The sequence below is a fragment of the Spermophilus citellus genome, assembly GCF_964194105.1.
Source record: "Spermophilus citellus genome assembly, chromosome: 2".
In the NCBI taxonomy this organism is placed as follows: Eukaryota; Metazoa; Chordata; class Mammalia; order Rodentia; family Sciuridae; genus Spermophilus; species Spermophilus citellus.
In genome coordinates, this window is record NC_138183.1 from 250,163,223 (window position 1) to 250,187,089 (window position 23,867).

At 51.0% G+C, this 23,867-nt stretch overlaps 2 protein-coding genes across 3 annotated transcripts; both read left to right on the forward strand.

The window, feature by feature from the left end:
• The first annotated feature begins 389 nt into the window (after window positions 1-389).
• ARL2 (ARF like GTPase 2) lies at window positions 390-6,747 on the forward strand. Of its 2 annotated transcripts, none has more exons than XM_081261730.1 (5): window positions 390-543; window positions 3,463-3,573; window positions 3,651-3,813; window positions 5,422-5,502; window positions 6,311-6,747. In XM_081261730.1, exons 1-5 carry the CDS (start codon window positions 479-481, stop codon window positions 6,443-6,445), a joined length of 555 nt encoding a protein of 184 aa, XP_081117856.1. In that variant the 5' UTR covers window positions 390-478; the 3' UTR covers window positions 6,446-6,747. The 2 variants fall into 2 exon arrangements, with proteins under 2 accessions (XP_081117856.1, XP_081117857.1); XM_081261731.1 differs by lacking the exon at window positions 390-543 and adding an exon at window positions 2,017-2,034 and having other exon boundaries at window positions 3,436-3,573.
• Window positions 6,748-10,543: 3,796 nt separating this feature from the next.
• On the forward strand, window positions 10,544-23,383 carry SNX15 (sorting nexin 15). Its single transcript, XM_081282701.1, has 8 exons — window positions 10,544-10,744; window positions 16,251-16,286; window positions 16,508-16,628; window positions 18,868-18,983; window positions 19,072-19,219; window positions 19,519-19,662; window positions 22,145-22,399; window positions 22,708-23,383. Exons 1-8 carry the CDS (start codon window positions 10,646-10,648, stop codon window positions 22,812-22,814), a joined length of 1,026 nt encoding a protein of 341 aa, XP_081138827.1. The 5' UTR covers window positions 10,544-10,645; the 3' UTR covers window positions 22,815-23,383.
• The last annotated feature ends 484 nt before the right edge of the window (window positions 23,384-23,867 follow it).

Genomic DNA, 23,867 nt, shown 5'->3' on the forward strand with positions numbered 1-23,867 from the left:
GGCCCCTTCTCTACTGTCACCGGCAAATTCAGGATGAAATCGAGGCCCAAGGTGAGCAGGAACGGGCAACCCACTACTTCCCGGATGAGCTCGTCATCAGCCTTCGGGTACTTGGTTCAGGACCTCTTCGCAAGTACTCCCCACCGTACCAAGCTACAACTCCATAACTTCAGCCTCCCGTTCCCGGCCGAGTCCTGGGATCTTGGGGAGAAAGGAATGGGGGTTTTGCCTCGGTCCTCAAGAATCAGTCTTCGGGAGGCGCAGGGTTAATGCAGGGAGGCGCGTAGACGCCTGAGCGCCACTAGAGGGACCACTGATACAGCTCAGCCGGGCAACTTTACGGTCACGTGGTGGTGAGGGCGGGTCCAAAAGGGGCCAGGCCAATAGGCTGTGCTGTCGGTGGGTGTGATGGCCAATAGGAACAGGGAGCGGGGTCCCGGACTGTAAGAAACGACGTCTGGGAGGGGGCTACGGGACCATGGGGCTTCTGACCATACTGAAGAAGATGAAGCAGAAAGAGCGGGAGCTGCGACTGCTAATGCTGTATCCTCCCAGACGCCGGAGCGCCGAGGGTAGTAGGGGCCCCCGCCGCGTGGGCGGTGCTAGGCGCCCCCTGCCGGGCGCGGGTGAGCGGCCGGCCGGCGCGAACAACTGTCCATTGTGCGTCACGCACGTGGGCCCTACCAATCGCTGGCGGCGGGGGCCGAGAAAAGGCCGTACCACCGGCTCGGGCCGGGCAGGGGGGACTCCGTTCCAAACGCCGAAGGTGTGGGCCTAACGGCGCAGCGCGCGACCGTGTGTCCCTATTGCAAGGAGGAGGTGGGGCTCGGAGGTGACTCGAACGTCACCGTCTGTCTCCGTCTGGCCTGAGCGTGGGCCCCTGTCCTCTCTGAGGCCCTGACCTCCTCCCCGAGGTCCGAGGGTGCCGGGTCCTGCCCGGCCCCCGAGGTCGGAATCCCGGGGGCGTGTGGGGCCAGCTCTGGGCTCTGCGCCCGCGGGTGTCCCCAACTCGGTCCACCGTGACTCCAACCGTCACCTCTGCTGCCCCGCTGCGCGTCGGTGTCCCCGCGGCCTGCGGCTTGTAGGTCCGAGGGCCCAGCCGGCCTCCCGAGCCCGGTTAGCAGGCGGCTGCACTCCTGGCCCTGCCCTGTGCGGCCGTGGGGAACCGGCGATGGCAGAGCTAGGCCGGCCTCACCCCCGGCCCGGAGAGAACATAGACGTGCGCACGTCACTTAATAAGATCCACATCGCATTTCATTTAAAGAGCTCTGAGAAGAGCGCGGAGTCACGCATTCAATACATATTTACTGAGCGCCTACTACGTGCTAGGCACTGGCCTAGGGGCTGGGGTGAAACAACCAAACCAAATCCTGCCTTCATGAAAATTCTGTAACGGGGGAAGAGAAAGAGAAGACCGCAAAGAAGTGAAATATGTAGTATGAATGGAGAAGAAAGTAGTTTAGGGAGGCCAAAGAAGGCCACCATCCGTCGCTGTCTGGCCTGAGCGTACCTGACCTCCTGACCCAGTGACCGCTGGATAAAGACATGAAGGAGATGAGGAATGTGTGTGTGGCGGGGAGCCATTTAAAGCAGAGGAAAGGCCAGTGGAAAGCCCTGAAGGAGGCACAATTGGTGTGTTCGGTGGATGCCAGGGAGGGTGGTGTGGCTGGGGAGGGTGAGGACAGGGAGCATCCTAGGATCTTTAGTTCTTAGCTCTCACTTTAAGTGAGTACCAGATGCGAGGCCATGAACCGAGCCCAGTTAGGCAGCTGTGCTCATGCAATTGATATAGAATGGTGGCTTGGACCAGGATGGAAGTAGTGAGGTCACGGAAGTAGGGGGACACCATGATAGCAGGGCCAGCGGGAATTGCTGCTAGGTGGGACGTGAGAGAGGAAGTGAAGTGAAGCCTGCAGCCTGGGTTTCTGGGCTGATCCATGAGAAGACAAGAGCCACTTACCGAAATGGGGAAGACAAAACGGGAGGAGCAGGTTTCCCGGGAAGTGATAGCTCTGAGATGCCTTGGAGTACCAGGTAGGCTGCAGGATACAGGGCTTACTAGAGGGGCATGGGTGGGTGGCATCAGCACAGGGATGGTGTTTGAAGCTATGATCCTGGAGGGACTCACCTAGGGAGCCCCGTGTGCACAGAGAAGTGAGTTGTGGAAATACAGATAAGAAGTCAGGCAGGGCGCAGAGGAAATCAGGGCCTAGGAGGAGGAAGGAGGGTGAGCCACTGTTGTCAGGTGCTGCAGGTGAGGGCCACTGTCCACTAGGGAGCAGTGGGGGAGATCTGGAGGACCCACTTGGCAAGAACAGGTTTGGGAAGCAGTGGGAGCCACAGCTATATGTTTAACAAAGAGCAGGGAAACAGGCTCTGGTGAGTGTGAACAACTGTGGCGAGGAGGTGTGCTGTGAAAGGGAAGGTAGGAGTGAGTCCCTGGGGCAGGGGAGGGTTTTGTTTGCGGCATCTGAGGGGGAGAAACAATAGCATATTTGCCAGCTGCCAGAGATGATGTGGGGGAGAAGGAAAGATGGAGGACAGCATTAGGGAGATGGGGAGAATCTGGAGCCAGTTTTCAGGGACTAAGGTCTCGGCAAGGTACTCTCCCCGCCTCCATTTTACAGGTTGAAGTCATTGGTCCCAGGTCCAGTGAGCAGCAAGAGGCACTAAGCCCAGGACCTCCCCCCAGCCCCATCCCGGCTGCAAGTGCCTTAAGTGTTGGAAGGAGAGCAGGGTGGTTCTCTCCCACTGGTGAGCTTATCCATTCTTCTGCTTTCTGCACCAGAGGTTGTGGAACATTCCTGTATTTGCTCTTCCTTCAGCCCTTCAAAAAAGCTAACTCCCTGTATTTCAGGCCTCCGTTCAGTATGCCTCTGGGAGCCTTCCCTGGCACGGAGCTGAAAGCCCTCCCTACAGGTGCCCCTCGAGGTGACTCCCTGGGGCTTGCCACATTCACAGGATCTTATTTTCTCAGTTGCACTTTATCACAGTCTCCTCACTAAGAGTGCAGGCTTCATAAGGGCAGGGACTTTGTCCCTCAGCACCTAGAGAGGGCCTGGCACATAGTAGGTGTTCAATCAAGATTTTTTATATGAATTAAAAAGCTTTTGATTAGCAGAGATGATACAATTATATCTTTTTGTTGTTGTTGGTACTGAGAAATGAACCCAGGATGCGTAACCACGGAGCCACATGCCCAGACCTTTTAATTTTTGATTTTAAGACGGCCTCACTAGGTTGCCTAGGACCTTGCTAAGTTGCAGGGGCTGACCGCGAAACTGTGATCCTCTGGCCTGGGCCTTTGGAGTCACTATATCTTGCTAGTTCCATGCTTTCTCCAGGCCAGTTATGGGCCAGCACGTGCTCGATTCTTTTTTACATGATGGGAAACGGTCAGTCCCTAAGAATGACATCGCCACTGGCACAGCACAGGGACTTCTCCTTAACCCGTGTGGCCAGAGGCCTGGACAATGCCGGCAAGACGACTATCCTCAAGAAGTTCAACGGGGAAGACGTGGACACCATCTCCCCGACTCTGGGCTTCAACATCAAAACACTGGAGCATCGGGGGTGAGCGGGGCCTGGGGCCCGCCCCGAGGGGGGGCGGGTGGGGAGGACCAGCTGACCACCAGCCACTCTCTGCCCAGATTCAAGCTGAACGTCTGGGATGTCGGTGGCCAGAAGTCCCTACGCTCCTACTGGCGCAACTACTTTGAGAGCACTGACGGCCTCATCTGGGTGGTGGACAGCGCGGACCGCCAGCGCATGCAGGACTGTCAGCGCGAGCTCCAGAGCCTGCTGGTGGAGGAGGTGGGCCGGGCGGGGCGGGGCAGCATGATCCCTGGGGGACACCTGGGGACCCAGAGTGCCAAGGGCAGAAAGCATGCTGTGGACAGAGACCTGGGTTTCCATAAATTTGGTTTTACTGTGTCACCACCCTGAGCCTCAGGTTCCGTACCTTGAAATGGGAATGACAACACTCACACCATAGGGCTTCAGGGAGCATCCTCAAGGTCAGCGTGGGAAGCTCTGGGAGGCAAGGAAGCCTGGCTCAGGAGTCTGCCACTGCAGTGTGACCTCAGGAAGGCACTCAACCTCTCTGAGCTTCCACTTCCACATTCCTTTTTTTTTTTTTTTTAAGAGACAGAGAATTTTTAATATTTATTTTTTTTAGTTCTCAGCGGACACAACATCTTTGTTTGTATGTGGTGCTGAGGATCGAACCCGGGCCGCACGCATGCCAGGCGAGCACGCTACCGCTTGAGCCACATCCCCAGCCCCACTTCCACATTCCTAAAATGGGGATCACAGTTAGGCTGATCTCATAATTTATTGTGTGGCCCCAACACTTTTTTTTAAGTAAGATTTTAGATTTACAGAAGAGTTGCAAAGATAGTACAAAGATACTCCCCCCTCCCTCACCCCACTTCCCTAATGTCAGCATCTCGGAGAACCCTGGTATACCTCTTAAACCAGGAAGCTAGTATTGGTGAGTTACTGTTATCTACAGGTCTTATTTGGAATTCACTATCTGTGTGTGTGTGTGTGTGTGTGTGTGTGTGTTTCTCTGTTGTTTCCACTCACGGGCTTTGTCTCTTCTGGGGTTTGATGAAGGTCACTTGCTGCATTTAGTAGAAACCAGGCCTCTTGAGAGCGGTAGTGAAGTTGTGAATAACTCCAAGAACCCACAGTGACATGTGGACCCCTCCTGGGGGTGTCAGCAGATCCACTGAAGTCCTGGCTGTCAAATGCTGAGCCCAGGCCTGGCAGGTTGAGACCAAGCAGGTCATGTCCACCTGTCCACATGGAAGGACTCCCAGTTGTAAACGCATAGAAATGACAGAATCAGAGGCAGACAGCGAAGCCTTTGGGGAATGGAACTATCAGAAGGGCTACAGCCAGGTGCGGTGGTGCACGCCTGTAATCCCAGAGGCTCTGGAGGCTGAGGCAGGAGGATCACGAGTTCAAAGCCAGCGTCAGCAATGGCGAGGGGCTGAGCAGCTCAGTGAGAACCTGTCTCTGAATAAAATACAAAATAGGGCTGGGGGTGTGGCTACAAACACTTGGAAGAGGGAAGGTGGCCACTTGCAGCAGCAAACCCCCAGGAGGCTGGGATGCCCGTGTGGCGTGGGCTCGCCAGGCCACAGTCCTGAGCGGCAGGACTGCAAGGGCTCAGGAGCCATCTTGAGTATCCCCTCCCTACTTATAAAAGAGGAAGCTGAGGCATAAAGGAGAGCGCCCACAGGGGGTGGTTGGCTGGAACCAGGACCCAGGCGCAGCCCTGGGCTCTGCCCCACGTGGCTGCAGCCTCAGTGGCCCTGCCCTTCTGCCCCCTCACCTGGGCCTCTCCGGGAACCCACAGCCTTGTCTCATCTTCAGGGTTGGTCTCTGACCCCAGTACCCCCCTCCTCCCCGCAGCGCCTGGCCGGAGCGACCCTTCTCATCTTTGCCAACAAGCAGGACCTGCCTGGAGCGCTGTCCTCGAACGCCATTCGCGAGGTGAGTCCAGTCCCTGGGGCAGCCTCCTGAAGAAAAGGGGCATGTTTCTATATTAATTTGTGTAAAAAGCACTTTTGACCCCTGCTGTGTGGCGGGATGGACGTCTGTGGGCACCAGAGACTCGGTGTCTGTCAGTTCGATGGCACAGGAGCCAGCACACTGCGAGTGCGCCCCTTGTGATGCTCTCTGCATGGATTCGCTGAATTCATTCTCACAACAGCCTTGCTAGGTAGGGACTACTGTCGCCATTTTAAAAGATGGTTAAGCAGACTTAGAGAGGTTAGATAATTTACCCAATGACACACAGCTAGAAAGTGGACAAGCCAGGATTTAAAAGCAGGCCTATCTAACCTGGTAACTAAATCTTAACCATTACGCTAGTGCTCAAGCACCATAATGAGAAAGAGCCAGGTTAGAATGTTGGTTCTGCCACTTACTAGCTGTGTGACCTTAGGCAGGATCCATAACCTCTCTGAGCTTTGGTTTCCTCCTTGGTAAAATGACCAACACAATCCCAGACTCATGAGGCCTTGGGAGGAGCAGATGAGATGTCATATGTAGGATTCCTGACACAGAACCCAGTCCTAGGAGATGCACAGGGGCCCATATTGCTTTTTTCACCATTGAGTGTCAGCGGTGTGGCCCTACAGAAAGCCTAGGTGCCCAAGGGGTGGCAAACCCGCGTAGGAGGCTGCACAGACGGGATGACCCTTGGACAAGGCCTTGAGGGAGACACAGAGTTCCCCCAGGGCCAGGAGGGCAGGCCCGGGGACTCTGGCCCCCGCCCACCAGCAGCTCCTGTCCGCAGGCCCTGGAGCTGGACTCCATCCGCAGCCACCACTGGTCCATCCAGGGCTGCAGCGCCGTCACCGGGGAGAACCTGCTGCCCGGCATCGACTGGCTCCTGGATGACATCTCCAGTCGCATCTTCACAGCCGACTGAACCACCTGGATGTCCCCACTTGCGGTCCAGGCCCCAGCCCCCCCAGCTGCCACCGTGCGGAGCGGAGTCAGCCCGCTGGACTAACACGCCCACCCTCCCGGAACCTGCTGCTGCTACTGCCCGCTGCTGCTCTCCCACGGCAGGAAGCTGCACCCCTCCAGTCACCCTGGCTCCCGACCCAGCCCCCAGTCGCCACACCAAGAAGAGGGGCCTGGGCTGGAAGGGGCAGCCTCTGCTGCTCTGGAGGCCCTGGGCCTCATCTTGGGCTCAGCTGTGAGAATAAAGCACTCCTGTCCAGCTGCTGGCTGAGCCCCTGTGATTCACCCGCCTTGAAGACCACCTGGGGTCCTAGAGTCCGGCAGGGCGCATACAGAAGCAGAGGGTCATCTGTGCCAGAGGGACGCACAGAGTTGCCAAAGCTCAGGTCAGGGCTGCACCTGATGCCATCTGGAAGAGTCCAGGCAGGCTTCTCAGAGGAGGCAGCCTTAGAGTTGGGAATGGAGGAGGAGGAAGGGTCTGGGTAGAGAATGGGTGGCAGTTTACCAGGGCAACTGCACCGCTCCTAGGTGGGAATCAGAAAAAGGCGCAGCCGCAGGCCTGGGCTCATGGTGCACAGGTTGTTGAATGGAACATGGGCTAAAAATGGCCTCCCTACTTGCTGTTATGACCAGAACCCCTTGTGCAGTGCACAGCCTGTACAGCTGTACATGGCAGTGCTGCTCAGGCAGAATCGCAAAGCAGAGGCAGGAAAGAGCAAGAGCTCTTGAGAATTGGGAGAGTATGGACTTGGGCACAAGTAGGCACACAGGGAGAAAGGGAGTGGGCTGCATCGGGCAGGGATGGTTAAGGCCTTCCCTGAGGCATGTGAAACCAGGCCCCCGGACCTCAATCCAGGCAGCAAGGCCGGCAGGTGTCTTCATGGGGCTGCTGTTCTAAGCACTACTCAGGGATCAAGGCAGCTAAAGACAGGCCTAGGGCATAGACCATCAGTGTCCCCTGACACTGGAAGCTGAGCCCCCAGGAGATTAATAAGTGGCCACCTCAAGCCCCCCAGCAAGTGGCGCACTGACCCTGCATCCCGGCCACCACGCCCTGCTGCCTCCTGCACAGCGTGGGCCTAACCATCTTCAGCTTCTCTTTGCTCAAAACTCTCTTAATGAGGACCTGCTGCCCACGAAGCCCACGGGACTGTGTCCAAGGGAGGAAGGATATCTTCATGACAGTTGGATGCTATGCGTAAAGGCGAAGGAGACCCTGGGATTTCCATCTGAACTAGCACTAGGGTCCCTTCTCCGAGGGGTAGAGGTTCCTTTAGGGTGGGCAGAGGGAAGCAGATGTTGGGTGGCCAATCTTAGGACATGCTCAAAATTAGGAACCCCTGCCCTGTCCTTGAGGGACAGTTGCTGAGGTCAGCAGCCTCCAAACCCCGTGGCCAGCAAACACTTGAGTCCCCGCAGCCAAACCCCAGCCCTGCCATGTGCTCATTAAGGCTGAGCAACTTGTTTAACATATCTGTGCCTCAGTTTCCCCATTTGGGGAAATACAATGGCACCTACCTCCCAGGGTTGGGATGAGGACCGAACTGGTTGGCGCCTTGTATGTCATAGCACCAAGTGTCAGCTATGATTAGAATGAACAGCGTGGTCCAAGCAGGTCCAAGCAGTGTGCACTGTTACCCCGTGCTTGTGGACATGCTGGTGGTCCCCTTAGCAAGCCACACCCAATGGAGAGGTGAATTATGCACAGCTGGGGGCCAGCAAGAGCGCAGCATGGTTGCTCATCACCAAGGTCTGGGTGGAGAGCCTGCCCTGCTGAGGCAGGAAGGATCCCAGCAGGGTCCAGCAGACCGGGGACACAGGCAGCTTGGTGGCTTCCCCTCTCCCCGCTGTCTTCTGCTCAGGGAAAGGGCAGAGGGAGGGAGGGAGGGGGCTGAGGAGGCCAGGAGCCACAAGCTGCCCAGCAAGCTTTAGAGAGCAGGAGCCGGGTGTGCGGTGCCAGGGGACAGTGCCACACCCCAACTGCTTAATGCTGCCTGGGTGACCTACCCGCGTTCAGGCCCCAGAGTGCAATTCTGTCGTCTATTTCCACCTGGAGCCTGCAGCACAAGGTTCGTACCTCCGAGTTCCAGGAAGAAAAGTCCCTGTCCTGCCAGTACTTCACCTCACTGTGGACTCAAAACTTTATGGTGCAGTTCAAGATTTTGACTTCAGTGTAACACTGACTGGAGCAAAGGTGACCACAGTGCCAGGTTTGAAAACCCCGTTCTCACTTGGCCCCAAGGACAACAGTACCAATGTGTATCACCAGCCTGGAGAGTTCCAGAAAGGCTGACCCTAGAACATATCAGAGCCTCGGGGACTGCGGCTCCTCTGCCACCTTTACCATGACGTGACTTCTTCCCTTGAACCAAGCCATGGTAGCCCCTGCTTCCTACGTTGTCACCTTTCCAACTGGACGCTCACACGAATGCTACACTGTTGGGTTGTAGGGAATTTTCCTAATGTAGGCACTGCCTTCTGTAAGAGTCCCTCCTGTCTCCTCTGTAGGGTGGCTCAGCGGAAAAAACACAGCTAGCTGTTTCATACCTAACGCATGAGAGACCAACTTAAATTCCCACTACCTGCAGCAATAGCTTGAGATGGGCCTGCAATGGGGTTTTTAAATATATGCGTATATTTAGGAGGAACGCTGGGATTGAACCCAGGGCCTCCTGAGTGCTAACCACAAGCTCTATCACTGAGCTACACCCAGTGTGCCACCCCCCCCCATGAAGTTTTTGATAAAGTCTCTGTATCCTGAAGCTTCCATGATAGTCATGAAAAATTTGTTGGTGTCAAATTTTCACAGGGACATATCAATGATGATACCAGGCTCACATTCAGGTTTCGGTTTATCCAGGATCCAGGTACACTTGAAGGAGGCTTTTTCCATCTCACTCACCTCCTTCTCAAAGTTTTCCATGATTCTTTATTTATCCCCCAAATTTGTAGATGGGATTGCTGGTAGTGGTGGAGCTGCCCAAATCTACACGTTCACTGAGGACAATAAGTCTTTCCTCCTTTGATGTCTTGATGGCTTCCACCATACCTGTTTCTGGCTGCAAACCTGTAACAAAAACAAAAATCCTTCCCTGCAGCCATTGCAGAAGATTCTCTTCTAACCCCCTTTCCCCCTTCTAGAGATGAGAAACTGGATCTCAAGTAGTTAAAGGAAATTGAAACCATAAGAGTAGTGACTTAGAGTCCCCAAACAGCATCCTGCCTCTCTGGCACTGTTTTTGCTGCCCCCAAGCTTACAGGAAACATGCATTAGCCAGTCCTGCAGAGGGAGAGAGGAATTTGGCTGTCTGGCACATTATGAACACAATGAAAATTGGGTGGATGAGCTGGGCACAGCAGTGCTGTAGTCCCACCTCCTCTGAGGCTGAGGTGGGAGTTCAAGACCAGCTTGGGCAAAATACAAATAGGGGCTGGGGTTGTGGCTCAGTGGTAGAGCACTTGCCTAGCATGTGTGAGGCACTGGGTTCGATTCACAGCACCGCATATAAATAAATAAAAATAAAGGTCCATTGGCAACTAAAAACATTTTTTAAATATTTTTTTTATATAAATACAAATAGCTGGGCGCATTGGTACACGCCTGTGAATCCCAGCGGCTCAGGAGACTAAGGCAGGAGGATCGCGAGTTCAAAGTTAGCCTCAGCAATGATGAGACACTAAGCAACTCAGTGAGGCCCTGTCTCTAAAGAAAAATGCTAAATAGGGCTGAGGATGTGGCTCAGTGGTCGAGTGCCCCTGGAGTTCAATCCTCAGTACCTAATAAAAATAATAATAATAAATAAAAGTTGGGTGTCTGGATGAAAGAAGGGAAGCAGGGGAGACGTAGTTTGGAGGTCGGAAAGGTTTTCCGCCCCGATAGGATGCATTCAGTTCCCCGCAAAAATAAAACCAGCAGCTGGAACCTGCCCAACCAATCCTTTCTCTCAAAATTTACAACATTTGCGCTTCAACAACAACAGGGATCTTTTCAGACGCTCCCTTGGCCGCGCGCTACGTCCGAGAACGGCGTCGTCACTTGCGACCAGCTCCCTGGGCCGGAAGGAGCAGGGCGCAGGCCCGGGCTAGGCGGCAGAGCGCACGGGGCGGGGGTGGCGTGGAGGGGGTACCTGCCGGCGGTCAGCCCCGCTGTAGCGGGGTTGTCATGTCTCGCCAGACGAAAGATGACTTTCTACGGCACTACACGGTCTCCGACCCCAGGACCCATGCCAAGGGCTACACCGAGTACAAAGTAACCGCGCAGGTGAGGTGGGGCCCAGCGGGGACCTTACCCTTTTAAGTAGCCAGGGGGTTGTGCTTTACCTTAAGGGAAGGCGCTGTAGGAAGCTCCTTTTTTAGACGACAGAAATGGGTTTCCCCTTTAAGAAAAGCCTGTGGTGGGCGCTGTCGTTGACTTCTTTCGCCATCGGGGGCGGGGCCGTGGAAGGGCGTGGTCCTCTTTAAAAGGGCGTGGACACAGTTCCCGGACTTGTGAGGTGCGTGTGCCCACGCCCGACGCTTGCTGTCTGGGCCTCAGTCTGTGAGATTCTCAGACGTGAAAACTCTGGCTTAACCCAAACGTTAGTTAGTTTCCCAATTTGGGGGTAAGTTTCATTTATTGGTTTGTTGGATACCTAAAAACCCTTTAAAGAGTTTATTTCTTAAAAAAATTAATACAGGTCTATGGTTTAAAAAATTCACAATTCAAAAGGACTTGAATCTTCACGGTCATCGCAGGAAGAGGATAGGTAAAGGCTATAGTGGATGTTGGAAGCAGTATTATAAGCACATTTTATAGAGACATGGAGAAAACCATGAAAAGAATTTAAGATAAAACGGCATAAGAGACTTCCTGTAGAATGATTTGAAGAATCGGTAATAATGGAGACTTCCAGGGAAAGTCTCTGGGGACTGGGGTTGAGGAGGGACTTTTTTAGTGGTTTTTTGTTTTGTTTTGTTTTGTTTTGTTTTGTTTGCTAGGGATTGAACCCAGGGGCAACACTCTAACACTGAGCTACATCTCCAGCCCTTTTTATTTTGAGAAAGGGCCTCACTAAATTGCTGAGGCTGGCCTTGAACTTGTGATCCACCTGCCTCAGCCTCTTGAGTCACAGACGTGTGTCACAGCCTCCAGTTTAGCATACATAGTTTATACTCTTAGAATTTGGGGACCAGGCAACTACTAAATGCAGAATCCTAGATGTTTTCAAAATATGCTTTCCCCAAATTTTTTATGTCATTCCCATGCCAAAAAAACTACAAATAAAGAGATTGCCCCTGGGAGATGGGCAGGAGGGGTAGGGGGTAGGAAGGATGTGGCCTTCTTCTTCAACCTTTGCCTACGTGCCTCCTACTGACTTTTTAAACCAAGTAACATTCATTATTTGAGATAGCTGGGATGGGTCTATAGTTTTTTGTGGATTGGGGTGCTTTGCAGTAATGCAGATTGACCCGAGGGCATTGTGTGTGCTAGACAAGCCCTCTGTCACCAAACTACATCTCTAACCCTACTTTGATATATTTTTATAAATTATAAAGATAAATTTTGCCCACTTGCCATCCCCATGTCTCTGTTGCTACCAATTTGTTGATCCTTGAAAATAACTACATTTACAAGCAAATTACCGTGTCTACTTTAGTAGTATTATTTACACACAATGGAGTTGTGCTTCTGACTCTTTTTGCTTACTGGTGTTTCTAAGTGAGTTTTTGTGTTTTATTTTACTTTAAATTTTTTTAAGATTGCAAATAAAAGCATTCTGACTCATTTTTATTATCAAAAAAATTTTTAAATTGAGACACAGTTTACATAAATGAGCTCAGTCTTCAATGTACAGCCTAATCAAATTTCACTAAAAGTATAATGTGTGCAAACACCACTCAGATGGAGAGAGACATTTTCATGACTCCAGAAAATTTCTTTTCATCTCTCCAATCACTGGTCACCCTCCCGCAGAGATCACTACTTATCTGATTTCTGTCACCAAAGATGAATTTGGTTTGTTCTTGAATCTCATATGAATGAAGCAATGAAACAAATATTCTTTTGTGTTTGACTTTTTTAACTCAACATAATATTTTTGGAATTCGTCCAGGGCTTTGCACATGCTGATCAAGTGTTCTACCAAGTTAAATCCCTGCCTTTTTTTATTTTTTTGGTACCAGGGGGTGTACCAGGGGGTGAACCCGGGGCCCTTGAGCACTGAACCACATCCTCAGTCCTTTTTATTGTTTATTTTGAGACATAGCTGGCCTTGAGCTTATGATTCTTCTCCCTCAGCCTCCTCAGTCACTGGAATTATAAGCATGCACCACGTCGCCCAGCCCCAGCCCTTTTTATATTTTGAGACAGTATCTCCCTAAATTGCTGAGGCTAGCCTCAAACTTTCAATCCTCCTGCCTCAGCCTCTTGAGTCAAAAGGATTACAGGTGTGCACCACTACACCTGGCTCACCATTTCTTTATTACTTATGTTGAATATTTTGTTTTTTTCTTAAACATTTTTTTTAGTTGTTAAATTGTATGAACTTTCAGGTACAAAATTTTTTTCTGGACATATCTGCTCATTTCTCTTTGGGATACACATAGGAATGGTACTGCTGGCGTGTAAGATAGGTATACGTCTAGCTTTACTAGAAATTGCCAGAAAGTTTTCCAAAGTAGTTGCCCATGTCATGCTTCCCTTATCACCTGCACTGGAAATCAACAGGATCTTTAATTTTAGTTATTCTTGGTATGTATTTGGAGTATTAATTTGCATTTCTCTAATGAGTTGATATTGAGCACATTCTCATAATAATCTTATAGGTCTTTTTTGTGGGAGGTGCCTGTTCAAGTATTTTGCTCACTTTTTTCAAGCTAATTATGCCATATTTATTCATACCAAATCACACTGTGTTGACAGGTAATGATTGAATACAGATACAGGCTGTCAGGAAAAGGGGAGGAGACAGGGGGCCCTTAAAATAGGGGGTGGGGTTGCGGCTCAGTGGTGGGGCGCTTGGCTGTGTGTGCAAGCTGTGAGCATTTTGAGCGCTTGAGCTGACTGGACTGTGTGCACGTGTGTGTCCTTTTCACTAGCTCTGCCTTTTGATCCCACTCAGCACCTGAGATGGGCATGGACTTCCAAGATGTCAGTTAATCTGCTGACCAGAAGACATCTGGAAGCTAGACTCCACCCCCTGAAACCTAACCCCCCACACCATTGGGGTGGAAAAAGGGGCTTTAGAAGTCCTCCTTCTCTTTTTTTTTTTTTGTGTGTGTGTGTCTGTCTGTGTGTGTGTGTGTGTGTGTGTTGCTGGGGATTGAACCCATGGCCTTGAACATGCGAGGCAAGTACTCTACCAACTGAGCTATATCCCCAGCTCCCTCTCTATCTTTATTTCTGCCTCCCTAGTGGGAGCTGGAGCTGGGGAGCCATCGCTGAAGAATCCCGAGAAAGAGGTATTTTCTCTCTCGGTGTGGTTACTTCGTGCCAGCCCACATTCACCTGGAGTGAACCTGAACAACTTAGTCGTGTGTTGTGGCAACTGGGTTTCATTCTCAGCCCTGCATATAAATAAATAAAATAAAGGTTCATCAACAGCTAAAAAAAAATTTTTTTTAATAGGATAAAATGGCTGGGTATGGTGGCACATGTCTGTAATTTCAGCAGCTTGGGAGGCTGAGGCAGGAGGATCACAAATTCTAAGCCAGCCTCAGCAACTTGGCCAGGGACTGAGCAACTTATCAAAACCCTCTCTCTAAATAAAATGTATAAAATAAAAAGGATGGGATATGACTCAGTGGTTAAGTGTTCAATCCCTGATACCCCCCCCAAAAAAAAGGATTAGGGCTCAGTGATAGAACACTTGCCTAGCACGTGTGAGGCACTGGGTTCGATTCTCAGCACCACATATAAGCAAATAAGTGAAATAAAGGTCCATCAACAACTAAAAAAAATTAAAAAACAACAACAACAAAAAGATTAAACACCAGGCCTTCTGAAAGGCAATAAGGAGCCTCTTTCCAGAGGCTGCTCTCAGTTGACACTCATGGAACTGCTGCATCTTTAAATTAAAGTCCTACATTAAATACGAATTTATGTCACAGTCACATTTCTGAGTACCATCCTTTGAGAATGACTCCAACCAGGGAGGCAGAAATAAAGAGAGGGGGGACATTCTAAAGTCCCTTTTTCCTCCCCAAGTTTGTGGTCTTAAAGCAGCTTTCACATGTTGTTAGCTATCTTCTGAACTGTGAGACAGGTACTCTTTTCTCAACTATTGATGTGGAAACTGAGGCTTATAGATATTAAGCGACTTGGCCATATTTTGCTCATTTTTAAAAAATTGAGTTGTCTTAACATTGATTTTATAGAGGGCCTTTCTGGATTTGAGTCCTTTATCAGGTATATATTCCTTTTTTAGGGGGGGGGGTACTAAGGATTGAACCCAGGGGGTATCCCTCAATGGTTTTTATTTTATTTATTTATTTATTTATTTATTTTTTTTTAAGATTTTTTTTTTTTTAAAGAGAGAGTGAGACAGGAGAGAGAGAGAGAGAGAGAGAGAGAATTTTCAATATTTATTTTTTAGTTCTCGGCGGACACAACATCTTTGTTGGTATGTGGTGCTGAGGACTGAGGATCGAACCCTGGTCGCATGCATGCCAGGCGAGCGCGCTACCGCTTGAGCCACATCCCCAGCCCCCCCTCAATGGTTTTTAAATATGGGCTTTGGGTTTGGTTTGGTTTTGCCATGCTTTAGGCAGGTCAGTTGTCAGAAGCCAAGGCCAGGTTTTAGTCTCAGCACTGCCTTCCAGGCCATCCCCCCCTCTGAGCCTCCATGATTTCATCTTTTAAATGCATGTTTTAAAAACTATCAAGGGCTGGGCTGGGGCTGGGGCTCAGAGGAGGAGCACTCACCTAGCATGCATGAGGCACTCAGTTCAATTCTAGCACCCCATAAAAATAAAAGGTATCAAGGGAAAAAAAACCTGTCAAGTGCTGCAAACTGTGGGACATTATTTTTAAATGATTATGAACATAACTTAAAACTGAATCTTCTTGTCAGCTCAGACCCAGCTCTGCACTTCAAGGGTCACCAGCCCCAGAGGTGGCTTCTTCTGTGACTTGGGGCGTTGGAACGCAGAGCTTTCTCCCTTAAGGAAGGACTGGCTCCTGGCACACACATCTCCCTCCCTCCCTCCCTCCCTCCCTCCCTTCCTTCCTTCCTTCCTTTTGTCTCCTTTTTCAGTGCTGGGGATGGAACCTAGGGCCAGGTGCAAGCTAGGCGGGCGCTCTTACCACTGATCTACATCCCCAGCCCTTTTAAGGTTTTTTTCTTTTAGAGACAGGGTCTCCCTAAGTTGCCCAGGCCGGCTTTGAACTTGATATCCTCTTGCTTCAGCTGCCCCAGTGGCTGGGATTATAGGACGTGCCACCACATTCAGCACAACCTCATTTCTTCAGAGGTTTGGGGTTCTTTGGTTTCGGGAGATAGAGAGACTTGGCCTCTGAAGGCACAGGTTGAGAGTTGAACAGAGGACGGTGCAGTCTGGAGAGGCCTTTAGGGATCCTCCCATTTGAAGGATGAAGAAACTAAGGCATGCAGTAGAAAAATTGCTCAAAGTCACACTAAAGCCCTAACTTCAGGCTGCCTTAGTGGCTGAAGGACATCTCCCTTTGAGGAGTTCTGAGAGGTCCCTGACACCTCCTCAGCTGCTACAGTTTGGTGGGGTGTCAGATGTCTGTCTCTGATCTCATGTGGTTCTTGCCTTTTCTTTCTCAGTTCATCTCAAAGAAGGACCCAGAGGATGTCAAAGAGGTGAGAATCGGGGGTGGCAGGGGACCGTTCCCCAATTCCCCAATTCCCCAGTTCCAGATCTGGAAGCAGTGGGTTATAGGTAACTGTGAGGACCTGGGCCCTTCCTCCCTGGCCCCTAGTGGTTGGGATGCTGTCTTCTCCTCCCAGGCCCTGGGGCAGACTGGGTGGGGGGAAGGCTACTGCCCACCTTGCTGGCCAGGTTACGTCTCATGCCCCTCTAGGTGGTCGTCTGGAAGCGGTACAGTGACTTCCGCAAGCTGCATGGGGACCTGGCTTACACCCACCGCAACCTCTTCCGCCGCCTGGAGGAGTTCCCATCCTTCCCCCGGGCCCAGGTGTTTGGTGAGTGTCAGATCTGAGCTCTTGGCCCAGTACAGAAGAGTTGGGCAAAGGGGGCAATTGGCCCTTGGCTGGGCGGTGACTAGAGAGATGGGGCCCAGAACTATAGGCAAAGTCATTTGGAGAGCTGGGTGGATCCTCTGAAGGGAAATGGAGGCTCAGAGAAGCCTAGCCCTTGTTGTGAGTTGGGCCCTTTAACATTCCCATCTCTCTCTCGCTCTCTCTCTCTTTTTTTTTTTTTTTTTTTTTTTGTACTGGGGATTAAACCCCAGAGAGCTTTATCACTGAGCTACATCCCCAGCCCTTTGTATTTTTTTATTTTGAGACAGAATCTTTCTTAGTTGCCAAGGCTATCGCCAAATTTGCAACTCTCCTGCCTCAGCCTCCCATATCACTAGGATTGCAAGTGTGTGCCACCATGCCAGAACATTCCCATCTTTATTACCCCTACTTTCAAGATGAGGAATCTGAGGTTCAATGAGGTAAAGGGTCTTGGTCTGTGTCTTAGATTGTTTTCTGTTGCTAATAGACACAATACCACAGACTAGGCAAATAATTAAGAGAAGAGGTTTATATGTCAGGTGTGGTGGGCAGTGCCTGTAATTCCAGTTACTAGTAGGCTGAGGCAGGAGGATCACAAGTTCAAGGCCAGCCTGGGCAACTTAGGGAGACCCTAAGCAACTTAGCAAGAGCCTGTCCCAAATAAAAATATTTTAAAAGGGCTGGGATACAGCTTGGTGGTAAAGCACCCCCAGGTTCAATTGCCAGTACCACAAAGCGAGGAAAAAAAGAAGTTTACTTTGGCTCATAGTTATGGCAGAAGATTTAGAGGCCACATCTGGTGATGGCCTTCTTGCTGGCAGAGTCCCCAGGAGGCGTGGGGCCTCACATGGCAAGAGACAGGGACCTTGGCAGACACCTAGCCAAACTGGCTTTTGTAGCAAACCCACTTTTTTTTTTTTAAGTGCTGGGGATTAAACCCAGGGCTTTGTGTATGCAAGGTAGGCAATCTGCTAATCAAGCTATATCCCCATCCCACAAACTCACTCTTGAGATAACCCATTTACCCATTAACCCACGGATCACGTGAGTCCCCAGACTCACATGAGATATTCTTTGTATATGTGTGTGTGTGGTGCTGGGGATGGAACCCAGGGCCTTATACATGCAAGACAAGCACTCTACCAACAGAGCTATGTCCCCAGCCCACAAGGTGAAGGATGCTGTTACTTGCTACCGCAGGAATACATCAGGGTACTCCCACTAGCAACATAATAACTAAGGCAGCGTTAGATAAATTTTAATAATATCTATACCAGCAGTGAGACTGCTGCTTGCTGTGTGACCTTGGGCATAGCACTTCTCTGAGCCTTACTTTTCTCTTTATTACATCACATCCATCTGAAATGACTTTGTTTTTTGTTGATTACCTGCCTTCCCAATTACAGTGTCACATCCTTGAGAGCGGAGACTTTGTTTCTCTCATCCATCTTGAACCCAGCATAGAGCAGGTGTTTAGATAAACATCTGGGGTGCAGTGGTGCACACCTGTGATGCCAGCTACTTGGGAGCCTGAGGCAGGAGGGATTGCAAGTTTGAAGACTTTTGTTGTTGTTGTTGGTACTGGGATTGAACTCAGGGACTTGTGCATGGTAGGCAAGCACTCTACCACTGAACCACATCCCCAGCCCAGAATCAAAAGTTTGAGGGCAACTCAGCAAGACCATCTCTCAAAGTAAAATTTTTTTACAAAGGGCTGGGATGTAGCTCAGTGGTAGAGCACCTGCCCAGAATGCACAAGTCCCTGGGATAGATCACCAGCACCAACAGGAAAAAAAAAAAAAAGAATGAATAGGGCCAGGTGTGGTGGTGCACACCTATAATCCCAGCATCTTGGGAGGCTGAGGCAGGAGGATCCAGTGTTCAAAGCCAGCCTCAGTAATTTAGCAAGGCCCTAAACAACTCAGTGAGACCCTGTCTCTAATAAAATATAAAAAGAGCTGGTATGTGGCTTGGTGGTTAAGCACCCCTGGGTTCAGTCCCCTGTACCAAAAATAAGAAGAAGAAATAAAGAATGAATAGGGAGATTGAGCCCTGCAGGAGGCATCTGGAGAGATTGCTGGGAGGTTGGGAGGAGGCCAGTAGGCTGCTCAGAGGCTCAGGCAGAGCCAGGAACAGTGGGCCTTGGTGTTAGAAGCCTCTGAGGTCACTGCTCTCCCGCTCCTTTGTCCTGGGACCTCAGGCCGGTTTGAAGCCTCTGTGATCGAGGAGCGGAGAAAGGGGGCCGAAGACCTGCTTCGATTCACGGTGCACATCCCTGCACTCAACAACAGCCCCCAGCTCAAGGAGTTCTTCCGGGTATGTGCACCTGCCCTTCCTACCACCCCAGCACCTGGAAAGCTTACCTGCCCACCAAGCTACACTCCCTCTGTTGGTCTTTCTGCAGGGTGGGGAGGTGACACGGCCCTGCGAAGTGTCCAGAGACCTGCACATTCTACCACCCCCTCTGATCCCCACACCACCCCCTGATGAGCCTCGGTTGCCCCAGCCACTTCCTGCAGAAAGGAGGGGCCTAGAGGAGTTGGAGGTGTCAGGTACATGAGAATGGGGGGAGGAAGCCAGAATTGGGGGACGGGAAGGCAGGGCTCCACACTCCTATCCCTACCTGTGATCATGTGACAACCCTGTCATGTCCCATGCATCTGCTGAGGTCTTTGGATAGGTCATTTCCTGTCTTTATTTTCAGTTTCTTAATCTGTAAAATGGGCACAGACCCTGATGATGGGCTTGTCTATGCCTATTGCTGCAAGGATTTACTGAGAGGATCATCCCATTTTGAACTCTGTCGAGTGGTTTATGTGCAGGTGTTAATATCCCAATGGTCTGTCCTCAGCGGACCCCCCGCCGTCCAGCCCTGCCCAGGAGGCTCTGGATCTTCTCTTCACCTGTGGCAGCACAGAGGAGGCATCCGGCTCCCCTGCCCAAGGCCTTCTCTCTGAGGCTGAGCTTGCCCTCTTTGACCCCTTCTCCAAGGAAAGTAAGGAGCAGGGGCAGGCAGGGCAGGGATTGCAGTAGCAGGTCCTGGGGGGCAAAAGAGGAGGCAGGACCACCAGCCAGCTGTTTGCAACTGTGTAAATCTGAGCAGGTTATCCCTGCACAGTGAGCAACCACTGGGGAAGGAGATGAGCCATTTCTCCCTATGAAAGCTTGGAAGAGCAGGGTCACATTGCTCTGGGAGGTTTTAGCTTGTCCTGCAAGTCCAAGGTGGGGCTTCCTGGCTGGCTCAGGGTCCCCTGCAGATCCTGGAGGTAGGAGAAGCCTGTCAGTCTGGGCTCAAAGAGCAGCCAAGGGAAGCCACTCTGCCTTGGAGTCCACCAGAAGCAGATGAGCTCCCCACATGGGACAGGGTCCCGAGCACTTTCCTGCTCTGAGACCAGGAACATGATAGTTCCCAACAGTGAGACACTGGGTTTTTCATTCAAAAATTCTCCAAGCTTCTGCTGTAACTGCAACCCAGGTGTTAAAGTGGTCAATCTCACTTTGGGATGATCGTGAAACAGTTTCTCTTTTTATTCCTTAGGAGTGTTTTTAAGCTGGTTTTGTTGGCCCTCCTTGTTTGCCCTTTGGTGGCCTTGAGGGCTGACCCTTCACCTTCTGATGAGTTTCAGGCATCTGAGGCCCAGCCTAGGAGAGGAAACAGCCTAGGCCAGCCTGTGTCAGCTCCCATCTAGCTGTCAGCCTCACCTTCCCCCTGGCTCAGGCCAGTGGCCAGTGGCCAGGCCAGCAAGTGACAAGGGTGTGAGGAGCTTGCTTTTACTTGTTCTTCTTCCACACCTCCAAGGTTGGGGAAGGGGGAAAATGGATTGGGGACAGAAGAGGTGGTATCACCAGGGATGTTGTACCATCCTCTGAGTGGCAGGCACCCAGGTTCCCTGGCCCAGCTGAGCTCTCTAGGGTTCCTGGTGGAGGATAGGACAGCCACTGGCAGTTGCTGGGTTTTTTTTTGTTTTTGTACCAGGGATTGAACCCAGGTGCTTTAGTACTGAGCCGCATCCCCAGCCCTTTTTATGTTTTATTTAGAGACAGGGTCTCACCAAGTTGTTTAAGGCCTAAGTTGTTGAGGCTGGCCTTAAACTTGCGATCCTCCTGCCTCAGCCTCCTGAAATGCTAGGATTACACACCCGGCTTGGCGGTTGCTTTGAAAAGCCCTTTACAGGTTGCACCCCTGAGACATTTACTGTGTCCATAGGAAAATTCCCCAATCCTTGTGTCCCTGTTGCTGAAGTGCAGTGTGCTCAGGCACTTCCTTCCCTCCTGCCTCCCCAACAGTCGTTTATGCCAGGAGCCAGCACCCTCTCTCTTTTTTTTTTTGTATTTATTTATTTATTTATATTTTAGATTTGATGAACCTTTATTTATTTTTATGTGGAGCTCAGGATCGAGCCCAGTGCCTCACACTTGCTAGTCAGGCACTCTACCACTGAGCCACAACCCCAGCCCCACCCCTGCCTCTCTTCTTCAGACATTAAGCTCCTGACTTCAAGTATTTAGGGGCTCCACAAACTCTTGCACTCCCTGCTTCCTGAGCAACACAGGGAGGGCTCAAGGCCCAGCTGGGAGGGGCGACATCCTCCTGCCTTCCTGCCACTCATCTCTTCATGGATCTCCTGGGACTCCCCATTTGGATGGGGCCAGAGAGATGCCCAATCGTGCATTCCCTCTCCAGGACAGGAATGCCACGGTGCTTCCTGCTCCTGTTCCTTCCTGTCAAAGGCCTCTTCTCAAAAGACTCACTGACTCTGTAGCCACCTCATATGAAAGCCACAGGGAGGATCTTTGACCACCTCCGGGACATCATGAGCCCTTCAACCTGGAACATGAAGATGCCAGTTGCCCACTGCCCCTTGCCCTGGGGTTCTCAGCTGAGATTTCAAGATCTTGAAAAAGTCCTGGAGAGGGCTGGGGTTGTGGCTCAGGGGTAGAGCACTCGCTTAGCATGTGTGAAGCACTGGGTTTAGTCCTCAGCCCCACATAAAAATTAATAAATAAAATAAAGGTATTGTATCCAACTACAACTAAAAAAAAAAAAGAAAAAGCCCTGGAGGGTGTAGCTTGCCTAGCATGTGCAAGACCCTGGGTTCAATCCCCAGCACTGTCAAAAAAAAAAAAAAAAGAAGGAAGGAAAGCAGCATTTTCACCCTTAGGCTGTATAGTTAGTCCGCCATCCTGTAACTGAACTTTCGGAGAAACTCTTGCATTCCTAGACCAACTGGAGTCACGAAAGAAATAGGACCAGTGAGTGACCCAGAGCTCAATAAGAAAAATTAGTGTATACCTAAAGAGTTAGGAAGGTAGGGCTCTTTTTGCTATACTCAAGTGGCTTCTAGACTGTCCAGGCCCTGCACCCCTCCACTGAGGACACACTGGTACCTAGATAGGTCAGAGAGGTTTGGGAGGGGTCAACAGTCCATGGGAAATGAAGGGCCAATAAGGCTTGAATGCTCTTTTTCTGATTGCAGAAGGCACAGGCCCCAGCCCCACCCACATAGGTGAGCTGGCAGCCATGGAGGTAGAGTCCACGAGGCTGAACCAGGAGCCCTGGGAGCCAGGAGGGCAGGAGGAAGAAGAGGACGGAGGCGGGCCTCGCCCTGCCTATCTTAGCCAGGCCACAGAGCTCATCACCCAGGCCCTGCGGGACGAGAAGGCAGGCGCCTACCCTGCTGCGCTCCAGGGCTACCGAGATGGTGTGCACATTCTGCTCCAGGGGGTGCCCAGTGAGTAGGGGCTGGAGGGTAGAGGGTCAGGCCTGGGGTCCTAGATGGAGCAGTAAGGAAGGGAAAGTGAAAAGCAGGCAAGGACCAGGAGCCTTTCTCCTCACTGACTGATGACCATGTCACTTTGAGAAGATTATTTCCATTCCTCTTGGTGGCTTCAGTTTTCTTTAGAATGGGGAGGAGAGACATGGTAAGTCCCAGGGAGGGGAGAAGGACCCATGATGCTGCTCTGTGAACCGAAAGGGCTAGACCAGGGGTTCCGAAGGGAGCTGGGCTCAAGTACCTCAGCTGAGCCAGTCTCTCCACAGGTGACCCATCCCCTGCCCGCCGGGAAGGTGTGAAGAAGAAGGCAGCTGAGTACCTAAAGCGGGCTGAAGAGATTCTACACCTGCATCTGTCTCAACTGCCTCCCTGAGGAGTGGGCCTTCCATAGGACTCTAGCTCCAGCACTGCCAGCCTCCCCCTCTCCTTCCCCAGCAACCCCAGGGGCCATTTCTCTATGTAACTGGACCAAGGAACATAATGGCTCCCTGACTGCCTGCCTTCTTGGAATCAGGACTCTATATGTGCCAGTATCTATCATGATGTGGCAGCAGCAGGTCTCGTCATTAAAACTTGTCAGTTTAGCCATCTGGAACTGGGGTCTGCAGACTGCAGCCTACAGCCAGATCTGGCCCATCACCTACCTTTTTTTTAAGGCCCACAGGCTAGAATGGTTGCTACATCTTTTTAATGGTGTGTGTGATGGGGAATCAAATGAGTAAGAGTCTGTGACTAGTGAAAATTAAATGAGGTCTGAGGTTGTAGCTCAGTGGTGGAGAGCTTGCCTTGCACATGTGAGGCACTGGGTTCGATCCTCAGCACCACATAAAAATAAAGGTATTGTGTCCATCAACAACTAAAAGAATTAATAATAATAATAATAATAACAATAATAATAAAATGAAAGTTAAGTGTCTATGAATAAAAATTGTTGGAACATAACCAGGCTCAACCACATCTATGGCTGCAACCAGAAGATTTAAGTAAGGCGACCAGCAAATCCCAAAACAGTTTTTCTTTTTTCTCCATCATTCTGAGGATTGAAACCCAGGTCTCAGGTTTTCTAAGCGCTCTCTCTCTCTCTCTCTCTCTGTCTCTGTCTCTCTCTCTCTCTCTCTCTCTCTCTCATGTTTTAGTTGTCAGTGGACCTTTATTTAATTTTTATGCGGTGCTGAGTATCAAACCCAGTGCCTCACACATGGTAGGCAAGCGCTTTACCCCTGAGCCACAACCCCAGCCCCTCTCCGCCTCTTTTCTAACTGTTCTTTTGCGAGTGGGTCTGGCTAAGTTTCCCAGGTTGGCCTGGAACTTGTCCTCATGCCTCAGCTTCCCTCCTCAGGACTGCATCCTCGGACCGCTGCACCTATCCCAAGACATTTTCTACTTGAGTCTTTGCAAAAAAAAAAAATAATAATAATAATAGAAT

Coding starts and splice junctions, on each gene's coding strand:
- ARL2 (XM_081261730.1), top strand. CDS start 479: ATGGGGCTTCTGACCATACTGAAGAAGATGAAGCAGAAAGAGCGGGAG. Junction 544..3,462: donor GAGCTGCGACTGCTAATGCT/GTATCCTCCCAG, acceptor CCGTGTGGCCAG/AGGCCTGGACAATGCCGGCA. Junction 5,503..6,310: donor CCTCGAACGCCATTCGCGAG/GTGAGTCCAGTC, acceptor TCCTGTCCGCAG/GCCCTGGAGCTGGACTCCAT.
- SNX15 (XM_081282701.1), top strand. CDS start 10,646: ATGTCTCGCCAGACGAAAGATGACTTTCTACGGCACTACACGGTCTCC. Junction 10,745..16,250: donor AGTACAAAGTAACCGCGCAG/GTGAGGTGGGGC, acceptor TTTCTTTCTCAG/TTCATCTCAAAGAAGGACCC. Junction 16,287..16,507: donor ACCCAGAGGATGTCAAAGAG/GTGAGAATCGGG, acceptor ATGCCCCTCTAG/GTGGTCGTCTGGAAGCGGTA.